Source organism: Octopus sinensis, unplaced genomic scaffold, assembly GCF_006345805.1.
Source record: "Octopus sinensis unplaced genomic scaffold, ASM634580v1 Contig16460, whole genome shotgun sequence".
NCBI lineage: Eukaryota > Metazoa > Mollusca > Cephalopoda > Octopoda > Octopodidae > Octopus > Octopus sinensis.
Genome location: NW_021834361.1, coordinates 1 through 24,055, shown reverse-complemented (window position 1 = coordinate 24,055; position 24,055 = coordinate 1). Strand labels below are relative to the sequence as shown.

General features: G+C 36.9%; 2 protein-coding genes across 2 annotated transcripts; one reads left to right on the top strand and one right to left on the bottom strand.

Annotated features, from left to right (window-relative positions):
* Nucleotides 1-12,477: 12,477 nt before the first annotated feature.
* Nucleotides 12,478-13,931, top strand: LOC115230815 (glycoprotein-N-acetylgalactosamine 3-beta-galactosyltransferase 1-like). Its single transcript, XM_029800941.1, has 2 exons — nt 12,478-12,513; nt 13,449-13,931. Exons 1-2 carry the CDS (start codon nt 12,478-12,480, stop codon nt 13,929-13,931), a joined length of 519 nt encoding a protein of 172 aa, XP_029656801.1.
* A 3,868-nt stretch (nt 13,932-17,799) lies between these two features.
* On the bottom strand, nt 17,800-18,476 carry LOC115230818 (ADP-ribose pyrophosphatase, mitochondrial-like; the record flags this gene model as incomplete). The annotated part of the gene is given in 4 exon segments (XM_029800943.1): nt 17,800-17,929; nt 17,980-18,071; nt 18,074-18,347; nt 18,381-18,476. Coding segments are annotated over 4 exon segments (592 nt in total), but the record flags the coding sequence as incomplete, so codon positions are not given.
* Nucleotides 18,477-24,055: the final 5,579 nt, after the last annotated feature.

Below are 24,055 nucleotides of genomic sequence, written 5' to 3'. Positions count from 1 at the left end.
GAAGGTTTTAAGGACTTCATCATGTAAGTCGAGGACATTGTAGTTGTTCATTTTAACCAAAATGCAGAAAAATTTTTTTTTAATTTTTTGGGGGGGAAGGTTTTAAGGACTTCATCATGTAAGTCGAGGACATTGTAGTTGTTCATTTTAACCAAAATGCAGAAAATTTTTTTTTAATTTTTTTTGGGGGGAAGGTTTAAGGTTTTATGAGGAAGGTTTTAAGGACTTCATATGTAAGTCGAGGACATTGTAGTTGTTCATTTTAACCAAAATGCAGAAAATTTTTTTTTTATTTTTTTGGGGGGAAGGTTTTAAGGACCTCATCATGTAAGTCGAGGACATCGTATTGCCAATTTGAAGTTGGTGTGCACACACAGACACAGACAGACAGACACACAGACAGACACACAGACAGACAGACAGACACACACCATACCATTTTATTATTAAGATTATAACCTGGTATTTTACGAATCACAGTGTTAATTCCAGAAATTTCACGAACAAAATCTCCTTTCCGTTATTGAAAATATTCTGAAGTCCGGAGCAGAGTCGCTATGCAACGTACGTTTCGACCCTCTGGTTGGATTCAATCCACCCTGCCTGTAAGCCGCGGTGGGATTGGACTCCGTTCTCCCGTGTCTATCGCTCTTCCTGCTTTCCTTTCGTCAACGGCATCATCCCGTGTCCTCACTGACATTGTTCTCAGAAACCTACCCGAACGAAAAATGTCAGTTGATCACGTGGCCGCTTTGGACCTGTGGGATTCATTGTACAACAAAAGACCCAGTGACCCGTGTATCCAAGCTCAATGGGATGCCATTTCTTGTGAAGCTCTTGACGTACATCTACGCAAAAATTTCGATCAGCACAGACTTGCATGTCTCCGCGCAGGCTGCTGCACAGGAGTGGGGCCTGGCTGGATGCTCTCCCTGTCCCTTCCACCGGTAACTTACTAGACAAAGATTGCCTACGAATTGGTTTATCATTGCGTCTTGGATTGGAAATCTGCGAAATACACAAATGTCGTTGTGGTGCTGTCATTGACCGTTTTGGTCTACATCCCCTTTCTGTCGTCGCAGTGCAGGGCGCGCACCACGCCATGCAGCACTTAACGACGTTATTCAGAGGGGGCTCACGGCCGCTGGGATTCCATCAATCCTCGAACCCGTCGGGCTTGCGAGGGGAGACGGAAAAAGACCCGACGGCCTATCGACTTTCCCGTTTGAGTTCGGCAAGTCTCTGTTATGGGATGCGACGTGTTCAGACACTTTCTCGGAGCTCAACCTTCCTTCTTCAGCTGTCGAGCCTGGCTCAGTCTCTCGCAAAACCGAGAAGATGAAGATTGGAAAATACAAGGAGCTCTCTGAACGGTATCTGTTCACTCCCATCGCCGTCGAGACTTCCGGCGTCATCGGCGAAAAGTCTCTTTCCTTTCTAAAAAAGCTTGGCCGCATGATCTCCCATAAACGGGGAGACCCACGCGAGTCCAAGTGGCTTTTCGAAAGGATTTCCTTGGCCATAGTACGTGGAAACTGTGTTTCCATTTACGATGCCGGGAATTTAGTTAGTTAATAACTATTTGTTAATTACATTTAACTTTTTGACAAAAAAAAAAATTCCAGAAATACCCCTAAACTTTTGAAGGGGGTCTCATTGATCGCCGAGTGGTGGTCGTATTATAGGAAAAAGTTACTTTGTCTAAAAATTGTTTCCAATTTTTACGTATTTTTGGTTTTTGAAATCCAACCCGTTGTCCGTTTGCAAGATCTGAATATCCAATTTGATAAAACAATTTTTGGAATTTATTCACCACTTCTTCAATTAAATTTCAAGTCTTACCAGAAGCAGTTTTATTTTTTAAAGATTTGCGGACAACAAATTTACTGTCGATGTCAATAATTGTCAGTATCCAATTAGATCCATCGTTAAACTCTTTATATCTTCTAATATCAATAAGATCCGCCTGGAATCTTTCATTGGGTTTTCCTGCAGTTACATGGTAATTAGAATCCGACACCTAGATATACATTTTTTAAAATACTTTCAATGATAGGGCAGATTTACAATTTCGCAGTCTTTTATAATTTGCTCGATGATTGGATGTTTATAGTGAAATAGAATATATTTTTTTAATTTATTTAGAATATATATTTTAATTTAATAAAATTTAATTAGCATTATCTCCTTGTTGGTTTTACTTAAATGGACAATTCTTTGCCCGACTTTCTCCACTTTTCAAACGACAAAACTGATAATATCAATTCGTGGAATGACCTTTCGAAAAGGAATTGTTAAAAATCACTAAAAAAATACACGAAGAAAGTTTATTGTTAAAAAGATCATTTTAGACACGTTTTATAAGAATTTAATTTACTGCGGACATGAGGAGAGGTGACTAAACTTATAATTTGTAGTCTCCCACCTGAAGACGGCGTGGTGGTTATATATTTCGATAATAAAGATTCAAAGTAAATTAATTATTATTTATTTTAAGAAAATATAAATATAAAATTGATAATTTTTTCGACAAATTATTTTCCAAAAAAGACAAGTCCTCCGTATTTCATCCATTGGCCATATTTAGTCCAATTCCGACTCGGATTGCAGAGAGAGAATTTTGGACGAATTGATCTCCCCCAAAAAGAGACACAAATCCTCTAAAAAACACCGAAAGCCATATTCTGTCCACTACAGTAAATCTTTTACAGTCTCAAATAGTAAAAGAAAGTAAATTTTGTTGGATATTTGTTTAGGTCCTCGACATCCCCTCCACGATACTTCCTGAGAGTGGACAGCAGTGCCAAGACTACTCCAATCCACTCGGAAGGAAAGAAGACCTTCAATAAAAGGTATAATTTATCATTTTTATTACTTTTTAGACGGTTTTTGTGCGACATTCATGTGGATGAGTCCTCTCGATTTAGTGGGCATAGACCGGGCTGCATTTCGTATTAGATTGGCTGATTTATGCAGTGATGACCTGCGGGTGGCCCTCGGACTTGCTCGTGGGGAGTTGGCAGTGCATATTTACCGAATGAGGGTATTTGGGTATCCTCCGGGGTGGGAGAAGGATTTGTTGAAGAAATGGGGGAATAATATTCAGATTGACCGTGTTATCAGCTACCATGGATTTAATACCCCTCCTCTGCCCAACTCGATTGATGTACTGCTTATTGACGACTGTAGAGGTGTCTCTTCTATGGGTGTCCTCCATATTCTCTCGATTGGTCGAGGGAGAATTACTGCCTGTATTTGGCTGATTATTTGGCACGGATTCCTTCTCAGATCAACTCAGAAACAAAGTGTGAGGAAATGTATGTTTTGGCTGAATATTGATAGGGAGAAGAGGGCAGTGGAGGCTGTCGTTGAGGATGAGTTGCCTGTCGAGTCTGAGTTAGTTGTTCTGATTATTATTATTATTAGAATTTGTACTTTCACTCCTTCGATGGCCACTACGTTGGTGGAACTGGGTTCTACACTTCTTATATCACGTGAGAATTCTCTCCCGCCTGTTGAGAATTTTTCTCGTGGTTTGATGCCAGTAGTGTTAGAGGACAGTAGAAGTGGGGCGGGCGGAGGTTATGCTCGTTGTATGAAAGTTCTTGGCAAAAATGTCCGAACCAGTGCAGTTGAATAAATTTATATTATTTGAGTTTTTTATTTGTTATTATAAAGTCATTAAAAGGCGGAGAGTCTGTTAATTAGACAATTGCACGTTTCCAGTTATGGAATGTTTTTATAATTATTCCATATTAGGAAAATAGGAGGCCGTTTTACATTGGTTTGTTTTGTCGAAACATTTTTTCCTATTATTTGCGGTATTTGTGTGGACTTGTGTGTTTCTACGTCAGCGGGGATGTCGTATATTCCCGGTAGAGGCTATTTGGACGGGATTTCTATCCTATTTTAATCGTGACCTTATTTTTTTGTTAAACAATCAGAAATCTCAGAGATTTCAATACTTCTCAGCAATAAACAAGTAAGATAGTCCATGGGCAGGGGTCGGCAACATTTTTGTGGCTAAGAGCCACTTTTTTACTTAAACAGCATTTAGACATAATTAAATATCCACCATATTTTTGCTTACTAAGCTTCTAATTCGGTAGTTAGGTGGATAAACTTTTAAGTCTATAGTTCTTTACACTTTAATTCCAGTAATTGCATCTTGAATTCAGAAATATTTTATTCAAAATGGTGCAAAATTTAGATCTTCTGTTTTCGTAGTCAGAGGAGAAGTAACGAACAATAAGGTAGATTTTTTTTCTAAAATCATGGAATCTGCTGTATTTTTTAATTTAATTCTGACCTGTTTGATAAAAGAGTTTCTTTAATATAAAATAAACTCAATCGTTTTAATCTCCATCGAATATTTATGTAATTTAGGGAAATGAGATAAAATCCCATTATCTGCATCATCTACAAACAAGCATAGTTTTTTTTAATAAGACAATTTCCTCCAACATAAATAATGCGATATTTCCAGTTCCTTGTAATTTTAAATTTAATTGATTGAATTTTTCACATAAAATGTAGCTTCTGTAACCATAACTTGTTCGTCAATTCAGAATATTCCATTCCTTTGATGCCAAGAAAATATTGAATCTCTTCAATAAGGGGTGTGAATCGATTAAGAATATCCCACCTGGAAAGCCATCTTCTATTGAAGAAGATCAATATGCTTTGAATCAGTTTTAATTAGCAAATCCTTAAAGAGTTGATGCTCAAGTGGCTTTTATTTGTTTAATAAGTGTAGCCTTTAAAAGGTAAAAAGCCTTTAAGAGGTAAAAATTCTCAGAAATTTTTCTTAGAGAAAACCCAGACAGTGGTATATTATTGAAACAATTGAAGATGTCTTTGTTGTTTCCAAATTCTTGGAAGATTTCTTCACCTGGTTTAATAATACACGTTTTTATATACTCTCCGGTTTTTTCTTAAACCTAGCAATTGTAGAAGTCTTTGATAACTGTCTTAAATTTTTAAACGTTGACGTTAAACATCCAACATTTCTTTTAAGTTCCTCAACAGCCTTACCAGAGGGGTAATTTTTCGAAAATGCACCATGTTTGGAATTAAAATGTCTTTCCAAATTGGCCCCTCTAGTGGCTTTTCTTCACGAGATATCCTCATTATTTGAATTTTTGAAATGTTTTGGTGAAGAGAGTGCAAATTCGAGGAAAGCTATCAATGCAATTCACATTTGTTCGGAAATTGCCATTTCCACTCGAATATCCCCAAAATAGTGAGCTCAGTCTTCCACATTTTGACTCACAACTTTAATTTAAATCTCCTCCTTGACCGGACAATTGCATTTGGTCACCTCTGGCTGTGTTGTCCTCGTTTTGTATTGTAGACGAGTATATATGACTCCGCAATAAACTTTATGTCCCACCATACGGCAGAATTTACCAGGAAATCGTCCGGATCTGTAAAAGTCGACAATGATAGGTTTTTGTGCTTATTTTATTGAAGACTAGCTCGGCAGCTCGCTTCGCTCACCGCGACCTAGCTCCTGCGGAGGGCCTGTTTCATCAAACAACTATAAGTTTATGTAGATGTATAAAACTACCTGGTTAAATGTAACCCTATTCTATCGCCTGTTGATAAACGATGTTTGTCGTCCGTCCTTCCTTGGCATATATGAATAAATTTTCTCTTCTGCCTACCCTCGAGCATCCCACATACAGCTGTCCATGTGAAAAGCACTCATTCTCTAAAAATAACCAACTACCTTTAATGAGTGTCACTGGGCCTTGTTTATTGTCATTGCAAAACTCATCCTCAAAGGAAATTGCAGCCTTTTAAATCTAAATGGTAATTCATCAGAAATTATCGGAATTCGTGGAATATAAACATCCTCACTCATACTACCTGTTAATATCGTCGCCTCTATTACGTTAGCCATTATATTTTTGATAACTAACCTCGTTCCGTGCATAATTTAGGTGGCGCAAGATTTCGTAATAAAACCACTGGCGGAAATGGGGCAGGCAGAGTAGCAGCAGCAAAAAAGCGACACACAAAAAGATTTAATTAATACCTTAAGGTGCCCGTTTTTTCTTCAGCTTCGTTTTTCTTCCTTCGGTTATCTATTTAAAAATTATTTTTGAATAATAAAAAATATAGGAAAAAAGAGGCATACAGAAAATAAATCTATCTTATGAAAAACTATTTTCTTAAGGTCGTCTTCCTCCTTCGGTTATCTATGAAAAAATATTTTTGAATAATAACAAAGTTTAGGAAAAGAGACATACCGAAAATAAATTCTATCTTTACGAAAAACTTAACTAAATAGTGAATATTTTTACGCAAATTCTTCAGATTGCGCTGTCAATTGGTGGTAAATTGTGTTAATGATTGTGCTAATGTGGTTTCAACTATCAAAGTGTTTTTAAAAATCTGTTAATTGCACACTCTATTCAAGGTCGTGCGTCAATTGGTGGTAAATTGTGTTAATGATTGTGCTAATGTGGTTTCAACTATCAAAGTGGTTTTTCAAAATCTGTTAATTGCACACTCTATTCAAAGTCGTGCAATCTGTGATTGCACATTCTGTAAAAGTCAAATATGATATTAGCTTTAATTTTGATTCATGGTCGATAATGATATATGCATTTAATTTTAAAGAGAAAAACATAGGATGAATTGAATTTCTTTATCGCGAATAATTGGGAGTTCATCATTGTTAATATGTCACATGGGTGATAAGACCCCTATGGGCAACCTGGCCTTTACGTGTTTCCATGGCAACTACATAGAAAATATTTACTAAAAGGCCAACTAATATAAAGGCAAACGATACGAACTAATGATTGAACTTTAAATTTTTGAGAAAATGATGTTTTATATTTGAACCATGCTTGCTTTAAAATAGTAAAATTATTTACAACATTAGCAAATTATAATGTGAATTATTTTTATTTTTGATAATATAAATTGCAACATTAGCAAATTATAATTTACATCAAATTTTTTGCAAAGTTTGTAACAACTTTAACTCTAACCTTAACCCAAACCCTAACGTTGGCAAGTGACAACATAAATATATTCAAAATCTAACCCTAACCCAAACCCTAACGTTGGCAAGTGACAACATAAATATTCAAAATCTAACCCTAACCCAAACCCTAACGTAACCCTAACTCGAAATTAAATGATGTTTCTGCTGACGATTCTTCAGACATTTTTGACAAAAATTGGAAGCCTTTTTGGCCAACCGGTGTTTGCTTCGAGCATTCATATCCTCCGGGAATATCCCGATTAACGCTTCCTTAATTTGATTGTATTCGTTAATATTTCTGACGTAACCCTTAAACCCAGACATCACAAAGTATGAGTAACCACGCTGTTAAAATTAATATACTTTTGGGTAAGCCATTTTTAAAAGATAATTCAAATGTAATTTTAAATTAGAATAATTGATTAATCTACACTCTTCCATATATAAATTGCTATATTCAATATTTAATACCTTTTCTGCGGTTTCCATAGAAACACGTAAAAGGACTGGCTGCCCATAGCGACATAGTCGCCCATGTGACATAATATTCTCGCTGTCGTTTTTATCAAGGATATTCTTAATACGTGAGATTTTTGCCTGGAAGTTTAATGGACCTCATCATGAATGTCGAGGACATTTGCGTTGTTCATTTTAACCAAAATGCAGAGAAATTTTTTTTTAATTTTTTTTTTAGGGGGAAGGTTTTAAGGACCTCATCATGTAAGTCGAGGAGATCGTAGTTGTTCATTTTAACCAAAATGCAGAAAATTTTTTTTTAATTTTTTTGGGGGGAAGGTTTTAAGGACCTCATCATGTAAGTCGAGGACATCGTATTGCCAATTTGAAGTTGGTGTGCACACACAGACAGACAGACAGACAGACACACACCATACCATTTTATTATTAAGATTTGATGTTATTTTGGAAACTTTAAATGTTTTGGCGGGAAATATAATTGGTGGTCAACTTTAAAATGACATTCTCGTGAGACTTTTACAGATTATTGTCAAATCAGGGTCATCGCTGATAAGTTCTCGAATGCAGAAGTATCAGAGGAGTATACTGACTCACAAAATAAATTCTCTCGTCCTCTAAGGTCACATGTGTGGGTTTTTTGGCAGATCATAGCTCGGATTCACATTCTCGATCACCCCTCTTTTATTTCCTTTTTTGTGACTTTTGGATTATCATTGCAGTTTTGGGTCTTTATTCGACACGAATTGGTTTATTTAAATGATGAAGTTTGTAGGAAATGATTGGACCGGGGAACACCATGCGGCCATTCGAGTGGTGGCCTGTCACTTACCAGTGTTGTCTTCTTCCGAAGATTGATTAAAATTCTCGATAATTCAGACACTTCCGTGACTCGACTTGTCTTCATGTGCTTATTTAATGGGGATTTTTTTGTTGGAAAACTTGCGGTAGTCCGTCCTTGGATGTGTAGGACTCTAAGTTGTGCGGACCTGAGTTGGGCAGTCCGACAATACATACGTGGAAGACAAGCACTTTATACGCGACAAACTGGGTGAAACTCGTTTTATCGTGATGTACAGGTTTACACCGACTAATAAAGACACTCTCCTGCATACTCTTCAATAATTGTCTCAATCTGCTGGTTCTGTTCTGTTTGGTGGGGAATTTGGTGGGGGGAAAAGGACGCTGAACTTTTCTCCTTGTCAAATTCAACTCGAGGGAAAGATAATTTGTGTGTTAGCGGACTCGCATCTGTCAGAGTTAGTCAACAAGTTTGTAGAATGGACTCAAATTGGTAGAATTCCCCTGGTTTTGTGGAGTAGACATGTTTTGACAATAATGTTGGATATATTCCACACGTTGACTAATTCCGTGACCGTTGTTGATAAAATTTGACAGGTCGGGAGATATTTGGACTCACACAGTGCTATCGTAGACACGTGTGTCCTCGATTTGAAAAACACCATGCAGATCAAAAAGTAGACATATTTGTTCACGTTAGGAAACGGCCACGATATTCCAGTCGAGATGCACTGAGATCCTTAAAAAGGCAGTCAAATTCGCCCCAGGACTAACTCGGTCGACTTTGTACATTTGTCTGTCTACTTTACCTTATCGATGTGAACGGGAATTGTACCATCACCGTCATAACACAGTCACTGTTGTATAAATACTCCACAAAGACAACGCACGTTCCATCCACAGTGGTTTTGATTGACCATCCATATTTCTCATTTGTGTCAATTCTTCAGAGACGAGTGGCTTATTTGAATAAAGTCGATTAGAGTGGTGATTTGTAGGTCAAAGTGCTTGTGAATACAGTCAATGCAGAGTATTTTGAATCCTTCCCAGAGACTACACATTGGCCACTCAGACAGAGTATGCTCACTTATTATAATAATTTTATAGATTTGGTAAAGTCAAATGTGACGGGATTTCTATCCTACTTTAATCGTGGCCTTATTTGTTTATTAAACAATCAGTTTTATAACTAGAAATCTCCGAGATTTCAATAATTCCCAGGAACACTCATATAAAAGTAACGTAAAGAATTAACCGATATAAAAAGAAAAGTTACAGATAAAAATAAATATTATTTAAATATTGGATCAAACTACATTCGGAAAGAATCCGATCGAGCTGTAGAACTGTGTGACTTGATATGGTAGTTCCTCCAACACTTTTTTGGCCAAAACCTCGAGAGAGGCCTAGAATGTTCAAATGACTCAAACAGAGCGGAAATCGTTAAAAGCCACAAACTGGACAATATCCCTGTTGGCCACCCTTCGCCCATCGGCCGACCGGAGGAGTGCGTCGTCGCTGTCCAAAATGTTCATTTCAGTAAAATCGGCATTTCCAATTCCAACAATAATGATGGACATTGGGTAGAGGGAGGCCTCGATGATTGCCTCCTTCGTGTTGTTCAAGTCAGTGATCACCCCGTCAGTCAGTATAAGCAGGATATAGTAGCACTCCCATTATTCCCGATTATACCTTCCGTGCTGAACTACGTGCAATCTGACTGGCATGCCGAATGACGGGCTCGAAGTTGGTAGGGCCATACAGTCGAATGTGTGGCAGACAGTGCCGATATGCCTCCAATATTCCATCAACCCCTATGAATGTGCACTCACAGTACCACCAAAACAGTTGGGGTTCCCCACATTCATATTCACTGCAAAGTCGTGACTGACAAACGAATAGTCCGGCGGCAGTTTCGCCCCAAATCCAAACACAGGGAACACTTTGTCTCTGGAATACAGTCAATGGCAATACGTGTCGTATTCTTGAACTACCCTCCCCCACTCTCGATAGCGCAGATGGTAGTCGTTGGTGGACCCCCGAGGTAGTGCAGTGAATCCCTCGACCGAGGATCCCCGTTCGACGCCGTAAAGTCAATCGCCACCAAAAATGAGGAATATTAATACTGCAAAATCCAATTCCAGTCCGTCTTGAATATATTCCAGAAATGTGTACACCTTCTCGATTTGACAACTCTTGAGCACCAGGAAGGCGGATCCCTCAGTCCCCAACTTCCACGACCTCTACGGATATCTCACTCCCCAACCCCCGTGGAAGCATTGGCTGCGTCGACCAGTTCGGATATGGTCATCAAAACATATCCGAGAACACGGTGTTTGTCACATATGCATATCTACGAATGACTACAACACACCACCAACCCGCCACTTTGTCTTCCACATTGCCTTTTTTGGCAGTCAATTGAAACATTTTGAGGGTGAACTGTGCATAGACGGGATTCCCCGAGGACTGGACGACGGGGGAGGAGTGGACAGTCCTCCAATCATGACACAACGTCTGCACGAGTAGTCTAGTCGACGGATACGACGAAAATATGAATCCCTGGAATGACACGATTTTTAACCTTTTTGGGCAGATTTGTGGCCGAAAACACCAATTTGAACTGTTCTCTGCAGGAATCAATCTCCCTCACAGTAATCTGGGATAATCCCACTGTCTACCTCAATGGAGCCACTGCTCATAGGCTTTTCGTTAGGTTGATTCAGCTTTACTCTCTTCACGCCAGTCCTCACCAATTCGGCCACGGAGGAGGTGTGCTGTCCGAGAAAGTCCCCCTTTTCCAATGCTTGTCTGCCCGAGTGGTCGTCCACGTCGTAGACTTCGAAACGGAGACGTTGAAGGCGTTCAAAGTAGTAGTCCAATTCGATGGATTTGTCGAATACTGGGTTGAGGTCGTCCATTCTCTTTTCTGTCCTTCCGATCTGCAGTTTTGTGATTTGGAAACCTCAATCCACTTGTTTGAGGAATCTAATTCTTTGACTGATATTTGTGGGTCGGATTTGGATAAAAAGTCACGATTTATCAAATCAAAACATCGGAGATATATTATTATCTTGGATAAGGGTTCGTCTCGAATCATGACAACCTCCTTGTTTATTAATATTTTTAAATATTATTTTAATCTTTTATTCAATTTTAAAAATAATATAAAATATTGTTTAATAAATGTTTTGACGTTCTTTTATAAATTGAGATTAATTTATATATTGAACTTTTTAATTATTAGTGCGTACATTATTGACGCGTCTATTCTGCGTAAATAGTTGGCTATTGTGCTTTATTTTCCGACCCCTGGGATTGTTTTGTGCCAATTTTTATTTTTCAAATATGGTACATATGTAGTAGTTGGCGGCCACTTTTTAGCGAATTTTAAAAAAACTATATTTTTTTTGGTGAATAATTACCTTTTTTAAATAATATTACTATAAAAAATGTAATGGCACATATGCAAGAGCATTAAGATCTGGCGTTGAATAACCTATTAACAAGAATAAAGTAATTACAATTACCCTTCCATTTGTCAGAGTATATCACTGAACCCGGTGCGATATTTCGCTGTATCGCGGCTGTCAAAGTTCTTTTCGTGCGATCTGGAACCATCTCCAGGAAACACTCATTACTTCCTCGACAGATTCCCCCAAACACCCGCAACGCACTTACAAATTTAAAATTTTTTTTAAAAAATTTATAATAATATTTATAAATTCGGCATTGTAATTTCTTTTAAAATATCATATTTTTAATCAAAAAAATTTTCCAAAATTAAGTTAGAGCCTTATTTCGTGCAGCATGAAATCTACAAGTACCAAAAAAATTAATTATTTTTATACAAAATTATTAATTATTTTTTTTCTTTTAGTTTTGATTCTGGGGGACAATGTAAGGCAATGCACTCCATGATTGTTTCAAATTCTTTCTTTTTGGCTGTCTGTCGCCAAATGAACTCCGTAAAATAACTATTAAGGTGTTGTCTGACTGTTCCCCTTTGTTTTCTATTACGCCATTTGGCGCTACTCCACATTCTAAGGAATAATTATATAATTGGAAACCTTTCAATATGTTGGGTGTGTGCACCCGTAGTTGGATCAACAAAACAATATCTGTGATTCACTTGCAGGTGCTGATATCCTGCATCCTGAAGATCTTTTGTTGAATAACCCTTCCAGCAGTCTGATATGAGAATGGTGCCTTCTTCTACATTCTCAAGAATAGCCTTCGTAAGGGTCTTCATTGTTCTGTCAGGTATTGCTTCTAAGAAGCATTGGTTCGTTTCTCTGCAGATTCCGCCGAAAACCCATTGCTCAGGCAACATTCTGCCTCTGTTGTATTTCCTTTTTGAAAAATGACTTTCGTCAATTTCCACAATCATTCCTTCACCGCCTATTATATTATAAATTTACGCACACCTATTTTGGATCTCTGACGAGATGTCAATGATAGCATGCAAATTTCACGCATGTACATTGACCAGTCCACGGTTGTATGTGAAGCCCAACCAAGATTTTCCATGCATATCTCCATAGAAGATATATTTTTTGCCCACAGGTAGACAAACCGGATTATTCTGACATATTTGTGGGTAGATTGAATAGATTGACCTCACTTCTCATTAAATTAAAGTAGCGTGGGATTTTATTATTTTTATATTGTATTATTTTTAATTATATATTTTTTTAACTAAAAAAATATAGTTTTTTTAAAATTCGCTAAAAAGTGGCCGCCAACTACTACATATGTACCCAAATATCGATTATCAATTAGGCTTATTTTCTTTATTGAGTTGTCGAGAAAATCCGACTGTCATGCTTAAGCATTATTTTTACACTCACTTTTTACATTTATTACTTATAAATCTTTACAGTAGTCTTTGACCTTGTTCAGCCAAATCCCCTATTAAGTGAGTTTTTCAAAATTCGATTCAAAAAGATCTCCTCTTCTGCATTCTCAATATTTTGTCACTTTTTATTGTGTCCCTTTGTTATTATACATATGGATTATTATTTTTTGATTTTTTGATTGCAGTAAAATTGAATAAAATACACAATTTTATAATCACAAATGTTTTTGTATAAAAGGCACTGCTTATTCATAAATATATAGATTGCTGATTATCGCATCTGTCATCCTCTTAGGAATCATTCTTTATTTTCAGAATATTGTCGTCCTCGGAAGAACTGACAGTCATCGACATGTCATATTTTGTATGATTTTAACATCAAAAAACAATTATAAAACCCGAGGACGTGCAGTCTTGGATACGTGGGGCAAAAGATGTGACAAGACATTTTATTTTGTCGGAAAAGTCATAGCGAACGAGTCCTTCATAACCTCGCTGAATATCAACGATGACTACGAACATCTCCCTTCAAAAACATACGGCGGACTGAAATATATCGAAGCCAAATTTCACGACGAATATGACTGGATTGTCAAAGCAGACGACGATACATATATTATTGTGAACAATCTTCGCCAATTCCTCGTTTCTGAAGATCACAGTCGCCCTGTTTCATTTGGACTCAAATTCTACAAATATTTCCCCAATGGATATTTCAGTGGGGGAGCCTCCTATATTTTGAGTAGAGAGGCTGTAAAGAAAGTGATTTCTGCCAATAAGGCAGAGGTAGTGGCTTAAATATACTCCCAGGTGAAGGAATGCAGCGCCAAGACAGGCATGGAAGACGTGGAAATGGGTCGTTGTTTAAATCGTCTTGAAATTGACATTAAATCCGACGAATCCCAGTTGCCTCGGTTTTCTTCATTTAATCTGATCGACACGTTTTCAAAAAATACACCGGATTGGTATAAACAATTTCGAGAGTTGGACAAACACCCAGTTCGTCTGCTTTATTTTACTAATGCAGGAGCGCAATGGTGTGAGTCGGCATTTGATATCTCTCCACTACATCACCCCCAATTCCATGAGGACTATCGACTATTTATTAAATAATGTGAGCATTCGGAAGTAGTTTATCGACGTTGGCATTACTTTATTTCTCGATAAGTCTTAATAAAATCTTAAGAGCTTCTTAATAGTCAATATAATGTTAAGTGATTTATATTCGTCGAACTATATCATGATTGTTGGTGTCTTGCATTAGTTTAGCGATTCTGTTGGACTGATATACGTGATAATATTTTATATACATTTGTTTTATTTATTTTGGATCTTGGCACGTTTCGGGAAAATGGTTCGGAAAGAATGGCTTCGAAATGAAATGCCTCTTGGGCGGTGGGAAGGCAGCCAATGATGTGCTTAAGTTGTGCATTCTGTTATTTATTCTTATCGACAAACAATTGATTCGCGACATCTGTGCTTGAAGAACTTTATTCTGTTATCTGCTTCCGAAGATCTCGAAATGTTATAATTTTAAACTACTTTAACGTGGCAATAATGTCTTTATTTGGTTCATTTGGTATCCCTGTGTTTTCTAAATATAACTTTTATAGTTACTCATAGTTGCTTAGCAAGCTAATTTTATTCATAAAAAAAATTTTCATTTTAATTTTTAAATCATAATCAAAAAATCCGAGGTACAAAAAATCAATAGCCATAGTTTATTCCTCCTTAACAAGAAAAATGGTATTTTGTTACGAGGAAATAGGTTGAGCACTCATTGTTAATAAATTCTCGCATCGAGATAGGTCTCGTAAAGGCATTGGTCTCAGTCATGTTTCCCTTTTGATTGAAGTGAGGTGGTCTTATGTGACATTAGCAACCAGGCCTCTATGGGCAGCCTGTGCGTTACGTGTTACTATGGCAAATAGTTAACAAATTAATGCTACGAACTTTAAAAATTAATAAATAGACATTTAATTGCTATTTTTTTAACGAGACATCAACACCGATTTTTTATCATCATTTGAAAATTTTACATAAACATGAATTTCGTTGAACAGTATTTTTAGTATTTCGCAAGTATCGGAATATTTGGATTCAAATTTATTCAACATTAAAGCTGGATTCGTCCCATAATCCTTTGTAATCCAAGCCTTATTTATCATCACTACAAATCGGATGTATTTCAAAATTAAAGAAAATGTTTTTTCGGACGATTCTAAGATTACTTAAAATATGTCACTTTCTACGCATTCGATTATCGGCAACAGATTTGTTCCTAAAATTCCTGATAATGCTTGAATAGGGTATCTGAAAATGAGGGCATCGTTATATTTTAGCAATGGACTGAATATTCAAGAATTAAGACTCATTCATTTACATTAGGATACTTCAATTGATTAAAGAGCTCAACTATTTCCTACAAAATAATATATTGTCGTAATTTTTGAATTCTGTCCCATTGTCCAATTGTAGAATTTGACAGGAATCATTGAGATAAAAAGGGACTCGAATTTTTTTGAAACCTCGACTTCTGACTTATTCATTAGTGCCCTAGCAAAAGCAAAACTAGGATAATTATAATCATAAAACAGATAACGGATAGAATCCATTTGGATCCTCCGTTAACGTTTTTAAACCTTTTCAGATAAATAAAGTCATTTTGAAACCACTCATTCGGTGCAGAAGCAAAAATATGATTCGTTTTGTAAAATCTTTTTCGAATCATTTTCAAGCTAATGAATCTCATCAAGTAGGACAAAAATATGTTGAGTGCTAACTAATAGTATTCATTTTTGTATCATAAATAGATACAAGACATTAACATTTTTAGAGAACAGGGACAATAGTCAATTCAAACCAACGGCCATTCAACAGAAGGACAGTCGATGTAATCGTCAAAGTCCAAAAAGTCATGAAAAGATTGATTATCAATAATATTAAGCCACACATTCTCAATTTCGTCAGAAAAATCCTCGCTAAAATAAGCAGAGAAGTATACCCAACACTCTTGAGCAGCTCACCGTTCGGTTTCAAGTCATATATACCCACTTGCAAGTTTCTAGTGAATCTTACCTGGAATATAGAAAATTCCATTACCTGGACATACAGACTTATATTTAGTTTCTTCATTAGTTTAAGCGAGGATGGGAGTATTCTGATAATATATAATTGAATATTACATTCGAGGATCAGAAAAACTAATCTTTTCATAATATCCAGTTATTTGGTAGTCGTTGTCATCACAAAATTGCTCCAACTTGTATTAATAATATATATTTAACTTTTTTCAAACACATTTCCATAGTCGGGGACAATGTCAAATTGAGATGTAAAACGGGGACACTCCCAATGACCGTTTCGGGGGAATTCTTTTTTGATATAAGAAATCCGTTTATGTCATTTTTTGTAAATTTAGCCACGTGAGTGCATATATTTGTCCAGTTGAATGAACAAAAGTTATAATCACCTAACATGCTATCGTGTTTATTACTTTAAAAATATTTTAGGATTAAATTTACTAATATTTTTATTTTACTTACTTCTATCTTGCAGGTCTGAAAAGTTTGGACGCAATTATTCATGGAACAACTACCGACTGATCCTCTTCCCGACTGAATGCAAGCACTATTGCACGGGATTTGCACCACATGTGGATCATCTTAGAAAACTACATCGCTATTGAAAAATCAACGATCAGATGTGTCTTACAGGTCAAACTAAACCAACATAAGCCCTGAGCTTCTAAAATATGGACCAAAAAACGACACAAATGCAAAAATCCTATATGACATTTTTTGATACCAACACCGATCTAGGACTTGGAAATGGACAATTAATACTCATACAAAACCGAACAAATCAAAAGGATCAGTAGAAAATCTTTGCCCGATAATACTTTTGAATTCGATACGCAAGGTGCTGGCAAACACGGATAAAGGGAGTGACAGATCTATCAAAATGGGTACTGAAAAGGGAGGTCTACGGCATTGGAGCCACAGATGTCGCTGGGCAACGACCGTGTTGGGAATAGATCTCTCCAGAGCTTTCTAACAGACCAAAGCTGATGAATGTGCTTAAGCAAATAAATTGACGGTTAGGATAATCAGACTACTACTTGAGAACAAAGACTATTTTCTATGACAGAAAGAGCAACTTCCCGCAGTTTCAAAACAACGATTGGGACACTCCAGGGTGACTCCATTCAATCTGCACTCCGCGACCTCCCTAAATGCTATATAGGAGACATAGAAGAGGCATCTTATGATGTGGATTTTGTGTCCGCACTCCAACACCTACTAGAAAATGCACCTGCGAAGCTTGGAAAATGGTTTCAAAACCGAAACTACGGAAATGAGAAGACAAGTCGATATTACTCATGAAAGATCTGATCCTACTGTCAACGCTGGGACATGAGGAAGTTCTCTCAACGAAGTATTGAAACTGGATTCGTTCCATAGAAGGCAACTAAGAAGCTTAGTAGGAATTGAGAGGTCACGAAGAATATCAACCACTGGTATTTACAACAAGTGTTCATTTAGGTATCAAAAATCGATGTCACATACTTGAAGAATTGATTAAATCATTAAATGTTAATCCAATAAAGCAACAAAGGACAAGAATAAGTAGCAAATGAAAAAAGTAGCATAATTAGTACTAATGATTAGTTAAAGGCGTTTCGATTAACTGCCACTTGTGTTATGAAGGACGAATGGTTAGCATAAATGTCCATTCCAGGCACAAAGTCCATCCATTGGACACCCACTGCGTCATCCCCTGACAAATGCGTCATCCTCTATCACAACCATGATGGAGATTCAGCTGGGCGATAGGAGAGTTCCACTCGTCCGCATGATAGTTCACGGCCACTGTCTCTATCCAAGAATTGTCCGTGTTTCTGGGGTCATCCACATATCCTCGATAAATCTGGGTATCAGTGCTTTGGTAAAATATGCCTCCACCCCATTCTGGAGTGACTCTTCGATAACTTTGTGGTTCATTTCAATGTTGGCAGCCTCCTCACAAAACTCTCGTTTTAAAGTGCAGGAAACTTGTTCGCCAGGATCGACCATTCCCTTAAATAGTTAATTAAGTGGAACCCCAGGGAGAGCCCAGGCCCCGCAGTCTCTCCTAATGATTGCCACGAATTGTAGAATGGGGAGACCCGAGTCATTATCAACAAGTACTTCATAATTCGAATCCCTTTTCCATCTGACTAAATGTTTAATATTTCCCGATTGGAACCGTGTCACGATTGGGTCGGCAGCATGATTTGGTCCCCATCTCCCCAGTCTTCCCCTCCCTACCAATCCTGTCCTCCCAACCGGATTACTACCACTACTACACACAATTTACAGAGGAATGTTATTTTCGGTCACATCAAAAGGACCCATATGACTAACTCGGTTAATTGACTTTTCTAGTGTGTTGAATACTATATTGGAAGTATCTCTGTGTTTTTATGACCACAAGAATAACTCTGTGTCGGCCCAGGGAGGATTGTCCTCCAATATGTGGGGGGATGTGTAGTATGGAGGATTGTACTCCGGCAATGACACATTCCATTGAGCTGTAGCCCTGTCCAATGGAAAGCGAGAAATAAGTGAGCCCGGATATCGACAAGTGAGGCAGCGATAATGCATAGCAATAATTGTATACTTGACAATAAGTAATTTTATTAGAAATTATTGTGATTACTATTAATAATTAAATTTGTATTAGTCATCGTGAGGCATAGACGGAATATCCCTTATGAAGAATGAGCCCCCTCGAAGGAATGATGGCGCTGTGTCGCATGAGGACTTTTATCCCCCAATTACTTTTGGCCACCGGGAGATTACCCTCTAATTCACCAACAACCAGCGGAACTAATCATAATAAAGCAAACATTACATTTCGGGTCGTGATGGGTCAATATTTTAATATTATTATTTTTGCAAAAAGTAGTCAGTTCGGCAGGAATGACACAACAGTCATCAAAGTTGGATTGGACTACGCAGGGCTTGACCGCAGCACGTTCGAACAACTGAACGAGCAAAGCAAAGTCCATATCAGCAACCCCCAACGAGTTGGCCACACCACACAACTCAAGTTCTCTCCAATGTGCCATGAATGTTTCACTGATCACATTTTTATCCCCCGAATATGAGAGAATGACCCTGTTGAGGCACCCCACTCCGAGAACCCCCCTCACTGCAATATCAACGAGGAATACATCTATTCAATTCTCCACTCAAAATGGCCTCAGTTTCCAGCTCGTTGACGAACAATTTAACTGACTGTTTATTTTAGTGTGTACCAGTTATTTCCATATCTCGGGGGTGGTCATCACTGAGGACATACCCATCTCCCAAATAAAGGGTCTCTTCGCTCTATAAACAACAAAATGGTCATTTTACGGAAAAAGGATCGATCATGTCTAAATGTGTACGAATGGAGGACAGCAGAGAGTCGGTGACCTGATTTATTTAGCAGTGGATGCCCACCTCCTCTATAAACATGTTTACTTTGTTGGTCTTGTGATAGTTTCTCTTTATTATGTTGACTCCATCGATTGTTAACTTTGAAAAGTTTTCATTTATAAAACACTGAGTGTCCATAACCGCATCAACCAGTTCACATTCCATTAATAGTAATTTTATTTCACTTTTAATAACTATAAATATATTTTTGCCCTACAAATAACTTTTTGTTACGGCCTACAAAATCTGGTCAATTCAATCAACCTTTTAGTTTTAGAAATAAAATAAACTAATTTTCACTCAATAAATAACTCATCCAAATAAATCTATATTTAAAAACAATATTAAAAATGTGTGATTAAAGGATAGGCGCATTCCCCGAAAGCAATTCGACAAACTAGAGTAAAGAAATGAGTGCAACCTTCGTGCAAATGGGCATCCTGGCCAGGGCTCCGATCAGAGGGACTCGGGAAACATATCCCAGCACCACGGGGAAAAACCCTCTACAAAATACGTCCGAAAATACCTCAACAACATGACCAGGCCGTACAATTCGATTACAATTCCAATCAATTTCCAATTTAAAAAAATACAAAAAATTCCGAATAGAAATGCAGCTGTGGATGTAAGTTTATTTCGTTGGAAAAAAAATCGGAAGGATCCTTCGAATCCAATAATCAAAACAATCCCCGAAACAATCAACACCTGTAATGTGACTAAACATTGCTCTAAACATTGCCCATGGTGAGAAGGCCTCGATTGAGAAACAAAAAAAGGCCCAAAGAGAGTGAAATCAGTCCAAAACTCACCAGCCAGATTCCTATTTCTGAAAAGTATTATTTAAAATAAAGTTGATGATTTATAAGTATTCTTTTTGTAATACTTTGAGTGTCACTTAAACCAAGCATTTCGGAAGGACGTAATTCAAATTTAATATAATTAATTAATGTTTATTATATAAAAAAAATATTATATTTCTCACCATTTAACTAAAAATTAATATACTATGATTCTGTCTCGAAGGCACCCAATGCTAAAAAGGTACGACTTGCCCTTTGCACGGAAAACAGGACCTATTCTAGTCCCCATCAGGGATTCCTGCACTTTACGTTTAGGCTCAATTTTTTAGATTAAAAAATTCCTTTACGCTCGCGAATTGTATTGGAGTATAGGCAGGACAAATATTGACGCACTTTGACAGCTGTTGGAATGTATTCGTATTGACGTTCTCATTGTTCCGTTTTGTGAATACAATCAACTGGACTTTTGTTAGTTTCCATGGAATATTCAAACTTGATCATTCATGCTAGGTTTCGTCGTGTAGAGCTCTCTTGAGGCTTTATTTGTAATGACCTTGAATATTAAGATTATTTTGTTAAAAAGAAATGATCAATTATTTAAAAATTAATATAAAACATAATTTTAAAGTCACTTATGATCATCTTGAAAATTCCATTTATTCCTTAACTTAAAAATGTGTCTTCCTTCAAGGATTCCAACGAAGCTCGAAAATTGGGATTTTTTGCTTCAGGAACAAGTTCAATTTCATTTGTCAGCTAAAATAAAAATATCAGCCAAACCAAGGAAGCGTGGAAGATTTTATTCCCCAACAACTCCAAAACCACCGTTCCCACTCCCCAGACGTCAATCTGTCGATATTCAAAAAACATAACCTTTTTAGAAAAGTGATGATATCATTTTTCCAGATTTCCGGAGCAATTGCAGGATATTCATCACAGTAAATTACTTGTTTCTACTATTATTATTATAGCACTTTTCACGAAAGCCATAATGTTTATAGCCCCGCATGTGCAACACAGTGAGATTCGAACCCAGGAACTTAAGAAAGCTACCAAGTATGTCAAGCACTGTACCATCAAGGCCCCTACGTTCAAAAATACAGAAATATCAAAAATCTCAATTTTGATTTGTGTATTTAAAAGAAAGACTGTCTCTGCAGAAATATAGTAATGAATGAAATCACGAGAATGCTAAGATACACACTTTGGCACAAAATACCCAAAAAATGAGAGCATTGATCAGCTGTTCGACATAATTGATCACTTCAAAGCATTTAAATTCACTAACCGTCATGCATTCCCTCAAAGAATTCACTTTACCCATTATTCTGAGAAACATACTTTTAAACCCACTAAAGGCGACCGAAACGAAAACATCGTTAATCGAAACTCCATAATAACCAAAGATATGCTGGTGAACAATATTCCTGCTGTGTACAAGATTTATTAGCGAATGGAGATCATTGGCCTCACTAACACAATGCTCAAAGATAAAACTTGAAATCGACGCAGCGAATGATCTTCAATGTTCCCTTTTCGCTTTGAAATATTTGAATGCCAAACGAGGAATTTTTCGAAATGGACGAAAAGTCAATAGGTGAAAAAACAAAGTCCTAAACTCAGTCTTTGATAATTAAAACGGTGTCGAAAAACGATTTTTGAACGTTAAGATTTTGTGAATGAGTTGCACTCCAATCAATGATGCTTCCAAGTGAACAGATATTACTTGACCTTTCTGCCTTCGAAGAGGTCAGAAAAGTCAGAGTCTTGTCACCTGTTATCGAGGAAATCTTGACTGTGTTGTCATTCAACCTAAAATTCTCTGAATTAAAAATAACGTGAATTTTGCTTGCTCTAGAACAGAGGTTTCCAAATGGGGAGGCGCGCCTCCCTAGGGAGGCGTTGACTCGTGTCAAGGGAGGCGCGAAAAGTATTTCAGAAACATTTTTTAGAAAATTATATCTATGTAAAAAACGTGACTATATTCCGATAATAAGAGTTATTAATTTAAAAATTATATTTTTTCAAAAATTTATTTAATTTATTAGACAATTAAATAATTTTAACACATGAATAAATTCTTGAGTGGTTGCAAAAGAAAATTCACGAATAATAAAGATTTTGACGATGGTTCAAAAAATCAAAATGATTGGAATATAATCAATACCACTCCAAAGACAAGAAAATACTTTCCATCTTACTTATTGTTAGGAAACACTTTTGCGCCATAGTGAACATTGAAGCAAACAAAGACATATTTGCTGAACATTTGGATTGTTTGTTGAAGCATTTTGCTCACTATTTTAAAGATCTCGACTGTAAAATGTTCGAATGGATACAGAATCCATTATTGATGAAGAAGATAATCAATTTGCATTGACAACTTTTGAAAAAGAAAAATTGATAGAATTGTCATGCGATACATTATTGAAACAAAAATTTGAGAGAGAACCGCTAATTTCTTTTTGGTTGAATGTAAGAACGGAATATGAAATTTTGTCGAATAAAGCAATGAAAGTTTTGTTGCCATTTGCTACTTCATATTTATGCGAAACTGGATTTTCTGCACTAGCTGCAATTAAATCTAAATATCGAACTCGTTTAGTAGTGACTAATGAGCTAAGAGTAGCACTCTCTGCGATGACACCAAGATTTGAAAAACTTTGCGCCAAGATGGAAAAAAAATTATCTCATTAACTTTTTGTTTTAAAAAATTGTTTTTGATAAAATAATAATTGTATTATATTATGGAATATAAAGGGAGGCGCAAGATTGTACTTTTTCTCTAAGGGAGGCGCGTAAAAAAAAGCTTGGAAACCTCTGCTCTAGAAGGTGATAACTCTCTACCGTTTCAAACACAACACTCTAAAAATGTGATAAGATAATCAGACCAGATGGTTGTCTTCGGAAACTGGGGTCACTTTGCAAATGGACCTTCTCATTTCCGTGAGTGCCTTGATATGTAAAAATCAAATATCACATATATCGAGCACACGTCCATGATGTAGTTCCGAAGAAAGTTCTCTATACTATCTGGGCGAACTAAAACTAGATATATCCACATTACCGAATTGTTGAAAATTGAGCGATCCGCAATTCCCAAATCACCACTGAACCGAGTCAATACCATAATGTTCCTCAAAAGGGAAGACAATTTCCTAAAATGAATTGACAAAGTTAACTTCTCCGAAGGTCTGTATTCAACGATGAGACTCAAGTGAGACTCGATTTTACGGAACTCGCCAATGATGCAGAATAGTACTACGAGAGTGGATGCACTCCAATATTCATCATTTCGACCACTCACAGCCCGGTCCTTGACCAAAGCAACTGAGATAATCCCAAACAAAAACCCAATTCCTTCTTATCCTTAGTAGAAAAGTCCTCTCAGAGAGCGTAAGCAAATGTTAGTACATTTATACGGTTTACTATGTCGTACTGGTCCTCACTCAGAGCCTGGGCGGTCTCGTACCTGCATAGTCAGCGAATTTGTCACCATTTTTTGCATAGAAGAGCGTGGTCCGTGTTTTCGGATTTGAGGTATTTATTCTTCAGTCCACGTGCAAAAAAAGTGGAAATTTCAGGAGATTGACGAATTGGGCATGTCTTTAAAGCCTAACTATCAAACCACCGGGTTTACATTCTTAAGGATATCTAT

What these genes read in the sequence shown, in the direction of transcription:
- LOC115230815 (XM_029800941.1), top strand. Translation starts at nt 12,478, where the DNA reads ATGGTGCCTTCTTCTACATTCTCAAGAATAGCCTTC. An exon ending in CATTCTCAAGAATAGCCTTC is followed by an intron (nt 12,514 to 13,448) that starts GTAAGGGTCTTC and finishes CTTTATTTTCAG; the next exon opens with AATATTGTCGTCCTCGGAAG.